The sequence below is a fragment of the Acanthochromis polyacanthus genome, chromosome 10 (assembly GCF_021347895.1).
Source record: "Acanthochromis polyacanthus isolate Apoly-LR-REF ecotype Palm Island chromosome 10, KAUST_Apoly_ChrSc, whole genome shotgun sequence".
Classification (NCBI taxonomy): Eukaryota; Metazoa; Chordata; class Actinopteri; family Pomacentridae; genus Acanthochromis; species Acanthochromis polyacanthus.
The window spans coordinates 24,150,030-24,165,328 of NC_067122.1; the positions used below are offsets into that span (position 1 = coordinate 24,150,030).

The 15,299-nt window shown below is 41.8% G+C and overlaps 2 protein-coding genes across 2 annotated transcripts in view; both read right to left on the bottom strand.

Annotated features, from left to right (window-relative positions):
* flt4 (fms related receptor tyrosine kinase 4) overlaps window positions 1-2,101 on the bottom strand; it is a 69,533-nt gene extending 67,432 nt beyond the window's left edge. The window contains exon 1 of the mRNA XM_051954781.1: window positions 1,696-2,101. Coding sequence (XP_051810741.1) covers window positions 1,696-1,753 — 58 coding nt within the window. The 5' untranslated portion in view covers window positions 1,754-2,101. The remainder of the gene's footprint in view (window positions 1-1,695) is intronic.
* A 6,107-nt stretch (window positions 2,102-8,208) lies between these two features.
* trim105 (tripartite motif containing 105) lies at window positions 8,209-13,307 on the bottom strand. The gene is made up of 7 exons (XM_022196074.2): window positions 13,187-13,307; window positions 12,451-12,835; window positions 11,183-11,278; window positions 10,291-10,524; window positions 9,751-9,764; window positions 9,505-9,620; window positions 8,209-9,266 (listed from the first exon to the last, which is right to left on the bottom strand). The coding sequence occupies exons 2-7, from the start codon at window positions 12,757-12,759 to the stop codon at window positions 8,707-8,709; spliced, it is 1,329 nt and encodes a 442-aa protein (XP_022051766.1). The 5' UTR covers window positions 12,760-12,835; window positions 13,187-13,307; the 3' UTR covers window positions 8,209-8,706.
* Between the last annotated feature and the right edge of the window lie 1,992 nt (window positions 13,308-15,299).

Consider the following 15,299-nt stretch of genomic DNA (forward strand, 5'->3'; position numbering starts at 1 on the left):
TTTCAAAAAGCAGCAACACTGGGATCACGCCATTTGTCTCTCACCTCTGATGTAGTTTCAATCTCTCAGGTTCCTACTGTGAAGCTGTGCTTGAAAAATGTGAGTGATATGAAGCATTCTGCCTGCAGGATAGCTAGAAGATACCAATATTGTTTTTCTATTTTCACTTTTTCAGCATCAGTTGAGAACGATGGAGGGCCGTGTGTGGTCGAACAATCAGCATGAGTCTGTCAGATAAGGCCACAAACAGGCTCATTAGGTTTGAGTGATAACAGAAATGTCAAACAGAGAATTACAAAAGGTGGACTCGTATAAAATAATGTGTAATCAAACTTTGCTATTAAATATGTGTGTGTGCATGTGACCTGCAAAAGTTTGGAACACAGTGCCACACATTATGAAACCACTGCGAGGCATACTTCTTATTGCTAGGCATTATGATTCGCCTTGTTTATCTGTTCTGAATGTAAATGACCCACACAGCACGGCTCATTAGGCTTGTGTGATGACAGAAATGTCAGACAGAGAAGTACAAAGAGTGGATTCATAAAAATTTATGTGCATTTAAACTTCACTGTCAAATTTATATGTGCATGCGACTCGCATAAGTTTGGATAAAACATGTGGCCTGAGGGAAAAAAACACGTCACACATTATAAACTACTGAAAGCAATTATTTTTACTGTTGCTAAGCATTGTGATCCCTTTTGTTTATCTGTTCTGAATGTATATGACCCACCCAGCGCAGCTATTTAGGAAAGGAGTCATCCCTCCACCCCAGATTCAGGGAGCCATATGTCGACTGCCCCCTCACAAAAGTTATTCCCTGCTCTTTATGAACAGCTGCTCAAAAGCAATCAGTGATGAACAACTCAAACAAGCAGTCACTGAGAGAAAACTCTACAATCAGCCTGCAAAGTCACGGTTCAGACTTACATTATGCAGACTAAACAGAGTGCATTTGATTATTCAGTCTCAGTTGGACACACAAGTGACAGCAGAATACAGATAAAGGCTGATTGGACTGCCTTTTTTGCTTTCCGAAAAATAAAACCGCACAAAACGGCAAGAAGAGGTAAGAAGGGATCTGGATTTCCACCCTTGTGCCCACATGGCAGTCCAGTCATCCCTCCTCCCACTCTGCCTCTAAAACGTGACCTACATACACCTGCATGCCCTCACACTCATCAGGACTGAATCTGCTCTTCCTCATCCACCTGAGTTTGCGGCATCATCAATTAACAAGCTGCATCTTATTCAATCGCAACAACAGCATGCCTCCCCCTAGTGCCTATCTGCATGTAGACTTGGAGGCTGCCACTCACTGGGCTCCTTATTAATTCAGCCCCACGCTGAAAGGCAAACTTTGACTCATTTATGAGTGGCAAATGCTGCTTTCATTCAGAAAATGTGCACAAAATGCACACGCACTGCAAACTGAAAATAGAAAAAAAATAGATATCTTATTTTTGTAGGCTGAATATGGCGCGTAATGCAGTAATATGCATTTTACGCACCATGAAAAAAAGTAGTTGGCGCACAGAAATAAGTACTTTAAACGTGGATAAAACTTTAAATCCTCTAAAAAAAACCCACTAGTAACACTGTAAGAGTCAGCGTAAACAGTGACCTCGACTTTTCTTTTCGTGATAAAATAAAAGAAAGGTGTGCGCTCAAAACTTTCAGATTCCTCACCTGAGGTATACACAATTCCAATCCAAGTCCGACAGAAAAGCGTAAAATCCGTCTTCATCTCCAGATCTCCTGTCCAGAAGAGGTGCAGAAGCTTGATCGATGTTTCTTTTAAAAATAAAATAAAAGAAAGAAAGAAAGAATAGAGCGGCACTCGTTTTCAATGCTGGTGAGACGCTGGTTTGAATGAAGGTCCGTGAAGGGGGGAGACAAACTCAGGTGATCGTCCGCCAATCGATGCTTGTTTGTGGGCTGCTCTGCACAGACAGGACAGGGAGATCAGGAGGGGAGGAAGAGCCAAGAAAAAAACTGTCAAAAGGATGCATCGGGCAGTGAATGGGATTTACAATGATTTCCCTTTCCTTTGCTCGTGACTGGAGCGCGCACACACCCACCCAGTTCCCCAGTTCATAAAACAAGCCTGGTTAGGAGGGGGTGTGGGGTGAGAGTTGGTGGGTGAGGGGTGGTGGTGGTGGTGGGGTCTCCCTAACAACCATGACAACTTTCCCCTTCTGCAAGAGCCTTTGTGTTACAGATCTGTGGTAATAAAACACTGTGTGGTAGATAGAAAATAATCTAAAGAAGAATTGGAAAACTATAGGTGCAAAGTTAGAGCTGTGGGTTTTCCATTTAGTGCAAAACAGGTTTTCATTTGCTGGATTTTTTCCCCCAAAGGCGTCCCAACACCTAAATAGCTCAGCAGGGTACCAAATAGCATCAGGAATTCTTTCAAAGCCACCACAGGCGAACTGCAGTGACACCGCATGAAGTGAACGAGCACCAGGGCAAGACGGAGCAAAGCCTCTGCAAGAATATCAGCAGGGATATTACATGATGTTCTCTGTTTTTGGACTGCTTCCTTTAATCCAGTAAAATATGCTCCGTTATTCGACACTCTCCTGACACCGAAAATGTCAATACGGTTTCATCTGTTCGGTTCAAAGGTTTGCCATTAATTTGATGCGCTTATGAAGGCAAATTCTTCTTCAAACAAACAAAAAAAGCTGAGCTGAGCTGAGTCCAGCTTTGGGTTTCTATTAAGTAATTATTCCTGCAAGGGGTCAGATGTAGTGATGCCTCCGGTGAATCTTAACTGAGCTCCTCCATGTTTGTCCTGTTAACCATCCTCACAGTCTGGGGACTCCCAGAGTGTGAATGAAAATCATGTACTAAGTGCACAACATGTCCTCAGTGAGCTGCTGTCAGTGCTCTTATGTGTACCATATACGCTCAGAAATAAGAAGTAAAAGAGGGTACAAAGGGTGTGTACTTCAGTCACTGAGCACAAGCATGCATATAGATGAGCGTTTTATCCATTTACAGTCACATTTGAAGGCCAGTCAAACTTCATACGGAGCAGCAAGAGAACCAGTATGCTAAATCAAGTCTAATCAATCCCAGACAGTTTTACTTTCCAGCACCAGGAGTGTGCTGTAAAATCAATAATATGCTATACCTCCACCTGGAAATCCATTACAATGCTGCTACAGGCTGAGTCCAGACTCCCCCCTAACTGTGGCTTCAGCACCGCTCCTCACCAGTCCATCCATCAAGCGGCGGCTGTCGATAAGACGTGAGAAAAGAAATATTTTCCCTCAATAAGAATATGTTGTTGTTCTCAGTTATTCCTGAGCTATGGAGAATACGAGGAGTGTGTGGACGTAGAGGGAGTCAAAGGATCACTGAGTGTTATTGTGGGCATGTGTTTCCCCCCAGATCCCTTACGGCAATCCACCTCTCTGACCTTAAAACACAATGTTGTGATTGAATGGTTGTAATTAAAATGTTCCCCTGGTTCCGGCCCCTCAGCGCCCCTCGGCTTCAGAGGAAAATAAACACACTAAATTGTGTTGATAGTCCAACAAATCTCATTACGAAAATAAAACAGATAATGTCAGAAATGCATGAAAACACTTGAGCGGCCAACTTTTTTTGCAATAACAAATTGCACACATAAGCTTTTTCAGACAACAGGGATGCAACAATAGCCAGGATAGCAGGATCACCTCTGCTGCCACATAAAAAAGGTTTGAGTTTATAATCCTGCTGGCTCCTGAGAGACAACCGAGGGCTCAAGGACCCGTCCTTGAAGTGCCAGCACTCCATCCGGCCCATCCTCAGGTCAGGAAACAGATTACAGCTCCACGGCTACTATCATAGGAAGGATGCGGAGAACGCATGCGGCCCACTCACTCTCTCGCCGAGGTTCATGCCCATGGGTGTGTGTACTTCATTGCACTTTGCCCACCTACTTTGAAGTACTTGTTGCTGTTCAGCAAAGTCTTTCATTTTGTTTTGATTGCGGCAGCCAAAATTTCTCATCAGTTGTAGGTCATGTCCGCTATTATTCAGTAGTTACAGCAGACCACCCTGACTATATGGACAGAACTCCTGTGTAAAAAATGATTCACCAACTAATCACCCATGAAGGGAATAACTGAATGAACTGCAGCTTGACAACATGCTGGGTCTCTCTGAGTCCTTTTATCTGTCTGGTGTATAGAAAGAGATGTGACGTCAAATGAATTCCAATGTGGCTTCCTTCACATGCTGAATGTATGACTAGGCAACTGTTGTAATTAATTTATCTATTTGCTTGCTATGGTGACAATGAATCAGTGTCAGCTAGTTGCACTGCCCTCATTTACCAAACAAATTCTTTCACCAAATACTGATGAAAATATACAAATATACTTCATAGGATCTGGTGGCTAATTTTGTCTGTTGTTTGAGGCAGCATATATGGAGTTTATTAGAGTTTTTTCAGTGGTAACCAAGTGACAAATTCTGGGGAAGCTGAGGCAGAAGTGCCACAAACTGCAGTTCTGTAAACAACCACTAGAGGCTGGCATCAAAAATGAGTCAGTCCCCATAGCCTCCAATGGAATAGTGTCTAACTTTACAGTGCAAACAAGCCTAATTTACAGCCTAATAATGGTCTCGAGAGATAATTTCCCCATTTATTACAACTGTAAAGGAGGTAAATATTTATACAACTCACATGTTTAAATTGCATTCAGGCTGCTCTGCACGACAGGTGAGTGATATTACAGGACATCCGTAGTCCAGCTGCATGGCTCACCTCAGATCCAAACAGTCCACTCACGGTTCATTTTTGGATTAGCTGGACGACAGGAGGAGTCAAGCATTGCCAAGATGGAGCGAATCGGAGCTTCAAAATCATTGTTCGTACATCTTTATATGCAGTCAATGGTGGAAACTGTTGCTTGCTACTTAAGATGATGCTGATGAAAGTAGTAAAAGTGGACCAAAACATTCAGATCTGCAGATCATGAAAAAGTAAGCACATCTTGCGGACATATATTTTTTTCCAAGCAAATATTCAGTCCATTTTGGTACAACACCTACGGTCAAAAGTGGTATGCTTGGACAACATCACAAAGAAAATTTGGTGTAATATTTTTCTGTGGAAAAAGAAACTTAGCCTTAAGAAGTATTGTGTGGGAAAAAATCTCTTGTAGGTGTTCTGCACCATTCTCCACCATTTCTGACCTCTCTGAAACTTTTCAGCTCTCTTCCAGGCAAAATTCTTCAAAATGTTTGAAGGGTTTCTTGCATGTGGTGCCCATTTCAAATCACACAACATTTCAGTGGGCTTCATAACTGGGCTGTGACTATCTATGACCTTCTTCTTTGTGAGCCATTTCTCTGTGGATTAGTGTGTGCATTTAGAATCATTATGTTGTTGAAAGGTCTACATCTGCTTCAGCCTTCAGACAGATGGATTCACATTCTCTCCATGACTCTTTGATATGGTGCAGGGTTCCTCGTTGAATCAGTGACTGCATGCTGCCCAGTCCATGAGGCGTTTCCACCACCATGCTTCACAGCTGGCTCTTCCCCTGAGAAGCTGTCCTTGGTCGGCACCAAACACGTCTGCTGGTACTGTGGTCAAACAGCTCTGTCTTTGATTTGTCTGTCCAGAGCTCATTATTCCAAAAGGCCTCCTTTTTGCCTACATGTTCTCTGGCAAACTGTGGTTTTGCTCCAATGTTCTTTTTGGACAACAAAGCCTTTTTCCTGGCTGGCTTTAGATGAGGGTCAAATTTGTGCAATGTCTTCCTGATTAGAGACAATGCATTATGACAGTTTCAGAGTTACCTGCATATCCTGTGAGGAAATTAGTCTTTTTTTTTTGGAACGCTCTTGGACTGAATTTACTGAGGTGGACAGTCCTGGACAAATTGGAAGTTGTTTGAAACCTACATCATTTGTAGATGATTTTTCTTGCAGGTGGACAGTCCTGGACAAATTGGAAGTTGTTTGAAACCTACATCATTTGTAGATGATTTTTCTTGCAGTAGAATAAATGTTTTGTCAGATAAATTGGAGACCTTTTAAAATCCTTTGCCAGACTCACAGACATCCACAACGTTCTTATTTAAAGACAGTGACAAAGACACCTCCGCAGCAAAGAGAACACCCGATCTTTCATGTGAAAGGTTTGAATGACAGGTTCTCTCCCTAATGAGGTTCAAATCATTGGCTTCTGCTCTGGAAACCGTGTTTCTAGTTTTATGGATTTCAAGGTAGAGTAGCAAATGTACTTACTTTTCTCATGTTACTGTTTTTGTTGTTAATTATTTAAATGAAATAATGATGGTCAAAGAAGCTGTGGTGAACTGCAGCCAAGAGTTTATCACGATAAGCACCTCTTTGTAAAAGAGTCTTTTTCCCCACTGATGATAAGAAATAGTGATTATTGCTGCTTTAATACAGTCACAGCATGACCTTTTTTATAAGGCATTTTTATTTTTACAGTGAATTTCCCGACCTCAGTTTAATTACATTAACATAAAAGCTGTAATATACAGATGTGGGGTAAAAGAAATTCTATAAAAACCTATTAAAGTCTGACAGCAAGGAGGGCAGAAAAATATGACAAAGAGCCATGGAATACAATAACGTGAAAAGAAATGTGAAAATAGTGACAATAATAACAGATATCAGGAAAATAATGATATTTTTAGTTGATTTAAATACAGTAAAACAGTGCAATTTTACAGTCAGACATTGTAAAAGAACAACTTACTATTCGTGGCAGCACTGATACAGTCTAGGGCTGTTGTTTTGTTTATAGTCAAATTATAAATGAATATTTTTTTCCTGTTCATGTACTAGATAATGTCTGTTTAAAGAAAACTGAAAAAAAAACTGAAAAAAAACTTGTTAGAAATGCATTTACCTTTTCTCAGTCTATAAAATATTTGCACTTATCTGTAAAATAGTGATGTTTTTTGACTGATTTCAATGCAGTTTTTACAGTAAAACGTTATAAAAAAGTGTTACTATTTATAAAAATACAGATTTTTCAAGTTGACAGTACTTACTGTTTAGGTTTCTTTTGTCATTTAAAATGTGGATACTTTTTCCCCCCTGTGATTTTACTGATTATCTGGAATCTACAAAAACAGGGAAATTCTGCAAAATAACAGCAAAGTCTTCAAAAATGTAGAATTAAAAATTATTAAACAGATGTTACAGCACATAAGCAAAAGGAACAAAAAGCTCTCTGGAAAGGAGACAGGGTTTAAAAAGTACCACTGGGTGAGGATATTAAAAGAGCGATACTTGGCTGTAAATATGAAGGTTCACATCATCATCATCATCTCTTTAGATACACTGGGTATCGCAGTCTTTTGATCTGCATATTTTAGATAATGAGTGTACTGTGGGGTAAGTGCATTGTGAAAGCACCCATCCCATGTGCAGGAAAAGCGTTGGTCCCCCACTGCTGTGCTTCATTGTGCCACTTTTCCAATCAGAAGAGCAGGCAGCAGCATCCTGCTTTCGCTGCCCCTGAGACCTGTCAAAAAGCCCAGAGGCAACCCCACTGTCACTCTGTTTATCTGACCTTTCACCTGGTGGGAGGAAACAGGACGTCAGTGCTCTTGTGTGTTTGTGAAGATAACCGAGGGGCCGCCTATTCTTGCTGTTTAAGTGTCAGAGATGGCTGAAGCATTCAGAAAGTCCCAGTCCAGGTGCAGCAGAGTCAACGGCCCTCCACTGTCTCTGGTGTTAAATGGTTTTGGACTCCCATCAACCACAGCGCTCAGAGTTGTCTGATCTGCTTTGATGATGCTTAATAACATCCTTGATTATTTCAAGTAGGGTCGACTTTAAAGCTCCCCGGGTCGCTGAAGTCTGCAGTGTCACAGCTGCAGACAAAAAAAAAAAAAAATCAAAGACATTGTTTGTTTAAGATAGAAAATGGGATACAGTTTATTGTTGGCATCAGCAGGTTTTACAATAATTGGCTTTTTATCAGGAAACAATTGAAAACATCTGTGCATAAATTCAAGACTTGTAAAGACAACAATGTAAAATGCACAGCATAGACTGAATATTACTAAAACTAAAAAAAAAAAAAAAAAAAAAAATATGCACGTGTTCAAAATCAGGCACATGTAATTCATAAGAAGAAACAATGAGGAATCAAGGCCAAAGTTACATCTGATTGCAACATAATCAGAAACCCCATCCAAGAGAAAAGTGAACAATCAAAACTTTTATTTAAAACATAAAGAAGCATTTAATCAAGTGTAAAATCTCACAGTGGCGTTCGCAATTTCTTTCTCACTGATTAAAAAATTATTTCACGTGCGAGTCAGTCTCGGGACAGTCTCACTTGATGAGAGATAATTATTTAATTCGTCACTTGAAACGTCGACTATCTCCATACAGATATCAGCTACAGAACCCATATATCACAACATGTATTAATAATGCATCTAAGCTGGAACATGGCGTTTTTATAATATATTTCAGCTGACTGGTCCTGCACACTGAATGAGCTTCTGGAAGAACATAATGGGCCCATTTCAAGGCTTTTAAGGTTCATTTGAGACAGAAAACAGAACAAAAAAAACTTCTATAAATACATGAAAGATATGAGAAGAGCCTCAGATTTTAAACTTTTGTGATATGGCCCACTAAATGCTCACGATCTTTGGTCAATATATGAATGGAAAGCACTGACCGACTGCAGCCATGTTAGCCGGAAAGTGCGACAGGAGGGTAATAGAGAAGCTTCAAAGGCTGCGGTTTGTGACCTCTGTCATTAATGCAGGGGCTGAAGAAGGGGAACATCTTCCCCCTCGGCACGCTGACGAACGAGTAGAGCAGACTCATATCATCCGCGTTGTAGAAAGACACCTTCCTCTCGTCGCAGTCTAAGAAAACGCCGATCCTCAGGGGGAAGGATCCCAGCTGCAGCCTCGTCCACGGCTGAGTCCCGGCGGAGTATTCGTTCCCGTTACGCAGCCGCAGAGTCCAGTAGCCGCTTTCCGGGCTCAGCTTGATCCGAGCGTGCCGGTCCACAGCCTCGGAGGCGACGCCCAGGTCCCACTTAGGGTTGTAGCCCACGTCGACCTCCCAGTAGTGCCGACCCGACTGGAAGCCCTGCGTGGCCAGAATGTTGACGCACTGGGTGAAACGCTTGCTGTGGTTCAGATGTTGGTTCATCACATCGCATTCGACCGCCAAGGTTTTGTCCCTGGAGACGTGGATGCTTGGGTGCGCCGTGTCGACATCAAACGTTAGTGGGGAAGGACCTTCGGGGTGAAACCATCCATTAAATGATAACAATTTCAGTCATAAAATTCAGCTTTTAAAATAAAACACATCCTTTGAGAGGAACAGTGGTGTCACTACTGTCATTCTGTCGCCACTTCAGCGTCTTTATACATCCCCTCCCTTCATTTTCTCGTAATTACTGCCATTATTGAGGCGGAACCATTTCTCTGCTCGAGTCTTTATGCGTCTAATGAAGCACATCAGAGGGGAAATTACCTGGCTTCAAAGATTTGAACATCTTCCTCCACGCGATGTACTGTAATGGGGCCATGTATTTGTTGCTGAAAGCATTTATATCAAACTCAGGGGCGGTATCCACCTGCACACACGGTCTGTGGAAAAAAAAGTACAAGTGTAAAAATGTGTTTAGTTTGCTAAATGAAGCAGAAATCACAAAGCAGATGACAGGTGCAACAAAGCAACAAGCAAGTAATTAGTCTTGCCAGCGAAATGAACTCTTACCTCAGCTGTGGGAGCTAGCGAGAAGGGGAAAAAAAAAATCAAAGAGAAATTACATTAAGAGCTTGTTTGTCTGGAAAAACTGAAGTCACAAATTAGATTACACTCTGGGTCTTATTTAAGGTTTAGATGCGGTGTACAATTTAATCGAATAAACAGCTACTTCAAAGCAAATTGTCATCAAACCACTTAACATTCACCCTGATTTTTAGTCAAAAAAACCCGTTGTGTAGCACATAGTGATTCAACGTGTTTGTGCCTCCATAGAAGACTGTACAGCTAAGAGGCTATTAATGAAGCACTTTACCGTGACCTGGATGACTCAGAATCGACGCAGACATAAGAAGCTTTCGGTTTTTGCTTTTTTTCGTGGGTGCATTCTCATTTCAAAGTAAGTAACTACTCCTGGTGCTGCTGCTATTATATCTGCGTTGTGATGCAATCAGTTACGTGGTTTGTATTCAAGGTTCTAAGCTTACAAAAGATGTAGAATTGGAACTAAAAATACCGCAGCAGAACCTTCACTCTGCGAGAAGCCCTCACCTCGGTTAGCACGACGTCCTCACCGGCAGCACTAGCCTGCTGCAGCGCCTCCGAATTGTCCTCCAGCTCCTTTACAGCCAGCTCCGCGGCCTCCAGGTGGTGCCGGACCTTCTGCAGCTCCTCCTCCTCCTCCCTCCTCAGCTGCTCCAGCATACAGGTTTCCTCGTCGTGCAGGATCTGATGAAGAGCTCTGAAATCCCCTTTGACACGAGCCTGCAGATCTGCCCCGACTCTCTAAGGCGAAGCAGAAACGGCTCAAGTTACAGGCGGAGGACACAATGTGGCATTTTCAACGCCGCGCCACGATTTTATTGACCCGTTTCTAAGAGTTGCTCAGGTTGCCAAGTGACTCGGTCCATTAAAGCTGTGAAGAACTCGCAAAAGCACACACATCTAGAAAAATACAAACAAGCGGTAATGAAGCTACAATTAGCATCAGAGGTCCACGTGTCAAACAAGAGAGTGTACAGAGTGTTTAAGCAGGGAACGATTTCCTTTTCATCATCTCAGCCTAGCGTGCACAGCTAAAGTCAAGCTCTTATCTCCCATCTGTCTCATGCACTTTAAATGTGTTTTTGTTTCTGTCGCCTCTGCCGGAGCACAGCTGGTCACATGGTTTGATGCATCCGTCTGCTGAGGCAAATGTGGAAGAGTTGCTGTCAAGAACGAGGCTGCATAGGAGCAAAGATTTACTCCACACAGTATATACACAATTAAGTCAGTTTTGAAAGGCCATTACATTTTACATATCAAAGCACAAACTGTCACTTCCCACAACAGCAAACAATGCTAAATATGCACACCGACATACTGCAAACAGCCATTAGGGAGGGACATGAGCATTCTTATCTTTTAAGTGCTGCCATCCCTTTGCATCTCCAGATGAGTGTACCTTTATGATATTCATCGTTTCTTTGTCTCTGCGAATGCCGTTGATAAAGTCCTCCTTCCTCAGACGATGGCTCTCCAACGTCTCTTTCAGTTGTTTCTGTAAAGCGATACGCAAACCAATCAGTGCGAGGACAGAAACATTCGAACGAAGAGACCGGGCCGAGAATCAAAGAAGTCATTAACAACTGTACTGCAGCAACAGTTACCGCTTGAAAGGGTTCTGTTTTTCGCGCTGACTTGTATTGTCACTATTTGTGTGCTGATATTAACCTTCTGAGGGTGCACTTTGTTGTGTTGTTGAATTAAACTGCAATATATACAAAAAGTAGTTCTAATATTTTGTGCAACTTATGAAACACTGGGAGGAGCGAAAACGTCTACAACAGCTTATAATTTAATGACGTCTAGCAGTACAAACTGCAGCCTTGAAGGAAGAGCTGTACATTTTAATAAGTGTTTTTGTGTGTGTGAGCCTTCCTGATATCTTTTGTCGTGGCTATGAAGTTGCCAGGCAACCCACAAAGAGCACAGGAAGCCACTGCGCCCTTCCTAGAAAATGAGCCCCAATAGCACTGCAGCTCGTTGTTCAACTTCTTCGGATTTTGTACCAATTAAACAAAAAATATATGGCATGTTGATGGATAATCTTTGGAGGATTAGGTAGATGGGTTTTATTATCTTTATTATCGGCGAGCTGTTTCCTCTTGTTTGTGGTTATCATACTAAGCTATGCTAAAAAGCTGCAGGCCTCTTACTTCCTGTAGATGTCATTTTTCTTCTCTAACTCGACAAGAAAGCAGATAAATGTGCTTTCCAATATTAAAAAAACACAAATAAACACCACAAGCATGATTAAAGTACAATTTATTACAGGTATTTTGGATTGGATTGCCTAAAAGACATAAAGGTGGTTTTATTATTTTGGTAGAAATTGGTTCTCACGCGATGGTTTGGCTTAATATCCTGTCATACACTGTTATTAAAGGGAGTGGAGAGCGAACTTTGGCCCGAGCAATTCAAACAAGATTTGCTCAGGGTGAAAGTACAGGAAAAGAAACACAGATGTGGACTCAAACAACTGTATTGAACTTGTTACAGAGTGTTCAGAAGTTATCGATCGGTTTACTTTTGAGCGTAATTATTATTTGTATAAGATTACCAAGCAGTTAATGATGCTTCCCAGATGTCCAAGAGTGAACGCATGGAAGACAGCCAGCAGGATATCGGTTAAACATACAGCCGAGGTGACATAAAATGCAGTGAACTCACCTCCAGGCTCTTGACATAAGTGTCCGAGGTGGTGGCCCGGACCTTCTCCACCATGGCTGCCACAAGGTAGTTGGTCTGAAACTGCTTGGAGCTGAACTCCTTGCGGCACTGCGGGCAGGTTACAGGCCCCTGCGTTCCTCTCCAGTACCTGGAGATGCAATGTCTGCAGAAATGGTGCATGCAGGCCAACATGACGGGCTCCCTGAACAGGTCACAGCATATGGCACACGTCAGGTCCTCTCTCAGGCTGGCTTTGGCGGATGGGGCGGATGGGGCAGCAACAACAGCAGCAGCAGCAGCAGCAGCCATGATGGAGGCTTCTGTCTTCTCCAGGAAGTGAAAGCAAGACTCTTAAGTGAAACAGGGAGCAAGATACTGTCCCTTCCTGAAGGCAGAAAAAGAACAAAGAAGCACATCCACATTAAATCAGCTTTTGAGTGTATAAAATTAGCTCCAGCTGGAACACTGATAACAAATAGGCGCACAAAGCTGCGGCTACGTCTGCACTTGCTTGCTATAACACTTTGTATGATCACGGTGATCAGCAGTGGACATCAGCTGATCTATCACGGGGCAGTTAAAGCTAGCTGGTGGCGAGTGCTATGGTGGTTTGTTTCGTTTTAACACTGCCTGAAGCCTGCTAGCGTGTAGCTGCGACTGGCTACATACCATAAACAGATAACTGACTAACTATTTAACTATAACAAACACTTTGACGACTGTTTGATGAACTTACGTGGTCTGCCGTGGTGGGGAATTGCTGGCAAACACTTGGAAGTTGCTCCCGCAGTCCTCTGATCCCTGTGCTGCTCCTGTTTGGGAACAGGACGTACGAGTGTTGTGCGCATGTGCAGACGGCAGTCCCACCTGTGATTGGTCCTCACGTTTCACCACAAACAGCAGCTTGTAAATACACATGACACTGGTCACCTACACTTGTTCAATGTTTGACAAACGTTCATTTCTGCACAAGTTTATACCTGCAGTTATTATCATTCAGCCATTCACTTCCTTCTTTCTGTTTTGCTTTTTATATCTGTGTTATAGTGAAGACACGCTCAATCCCCTGCAATCCCTTAATATAATATGATTACATTGGATTGCCACTATTCTCCAGTAATGTTTGCTGTATTTTCATAATGTTGGCATATTTACAAGAAGTATGTTTAGTTAATTTTAAAAAATGAAAACAGTAAAGGGCTGCACAGTGTGTAGTGGTTAGCACTTTCACCTTGCAGCCAGAAGATCTCTGGTTCATGTCCCGGCTTTCCCCCGATCTTTCTGCATGGAGTTTCTCGGGTACTCCAGCTTTCTCCCACAGTTCAAAAATATAATGAGGTCAACTGATTATTCTAAATTGCCCATAAGTGTGAGTGAGGTTGTTTGTCTGTGTATGTAGCCCTGCGACAGACTGGTGACCTGTCCAGGTGTCCTCTGTCTTCACCCCATGTCAGCTGGGGTAGACCCCAGCCCTGAGCGCTGTATAGATAATGGATGGAAAACAAAAAAAGCAGCGAGGCTACACTGGGTTTTTGCTTTTTTTTAAAGCACAATTTTATCTACACCTTTCCATATTTTATTGGACAGAACACACGGTGGGTTGGTTATTACAAATGGGGATTTCTGTATAAATGCAAACGTGTGAATGTCACTTGAGGTTATGTTAATAAAACTGACAAGGTGTAATTTGAAATACATGGAACCATCTAATAGTCATTTTTACCTTAAAAGTAAAAATATATATAAATTGTCATCAAAAGAACAATGGCAGTGTACCTGTAGAAACAGATCCATGTGGGAACATAGCTCATTTCAGTCATCATATTGTTAAAGTCACATAAATTAATTATAATGAACAGACTTCCAAAGATGATGATGGATAGGTCTAATCCCTAAACTCTGAAAGCAGCAGGTGGTCGATCTTTTCATTGAGTTATCTTCTCCTTATACAACACTGTCTGCCAGCTGACAAGCATACCAGGAATGCTTAAAGGATTTAGAATTTCACAAAACTCCGCAACAGTTTTACAATTACTTAACCTATTTAAACTATTATTTTTTGCAGGGTAACTTCAGCTCCCACTTTTCTGACATCCTCTTGGTAGAATGCAACATCAATAATAATACAATCTATAGTATGTTGTACTTTTAACAATTCCCAAACACAAATGACTGTCTTGTTTTAAATCACTTTTGCTTGTTGTTTGTTTGTTTGTTTTTAAAAGCACTATGCCCCCATACCTTCATAACGTTACACCTAAATGTATGTAATATGTATGAATATTACTTACAAATGTTAAAGCATATTGGCATAGTTATAGCTTTATATCAAAAACTAGCTCGTAAACATCTTGTGTAAATCTGGAAACACCCGCCTTCAGTTATCATAGACTGTACTTTTTTTTTCATTGAAATTCTGCTATTACCACACCTTATTAAAACATATTATGCATAGTAAAGTATGCACGTACCTGAAATGCTACAGTCCTACAATTTCATTTAGCAGATGCTTTTGTCCAAAGCAACATACAGCTGAGAGTAGATTCAGCACAAGCAAAGATCTAGTCAGGAGAAAACAGTCTGGTTGAGTGCCATAAAACAAGTTCAAATGTGAACTCCACCATAGGACCACAGTGTCTACAGACAGTGTAGATGTAATTGATTTTCTCTGTCAAGTGCGAAGGGATTCAGTGAAGAGCTGGGGTTTTTGTCTTTTCTTAAAGACTGAGAAAGGCTGCAGATGGAACAGAGTTTGGCAACTGGTTTCACCACCAGGGAACCACACAGGAGAGGAGTCTAGCTATCGACCTTGGGCCCTGTTGTGGTGGTTGTATCAGGAGCCTTTTGTT

Excerpts from the sequence above, each read along its gene's own strand:
- trim105 (XM_022196074.2), bottom strand. The coding sequence starts at position 12,759 with ATGGCTGCTGCTGCTGCTGCTGCTGTTGTTGCTGCCCCATCCGCCCCA. Across the intron at positions 10,525-11,182 it reads AAACGATGAATATCATAAAG|AGAGTCGGGGCAGATCTGCA; the intron begins GTACACTCATCT and ends GCTTCGCCTTAG. Across the intron at positions 9,267-9,504 it reads GTTCAAATCTTTGAAGCCAG|GTCCTTCCCCACTAACGTTT; the intron begins GTAATTTCCCCT and ends TTCACCCCGAAG.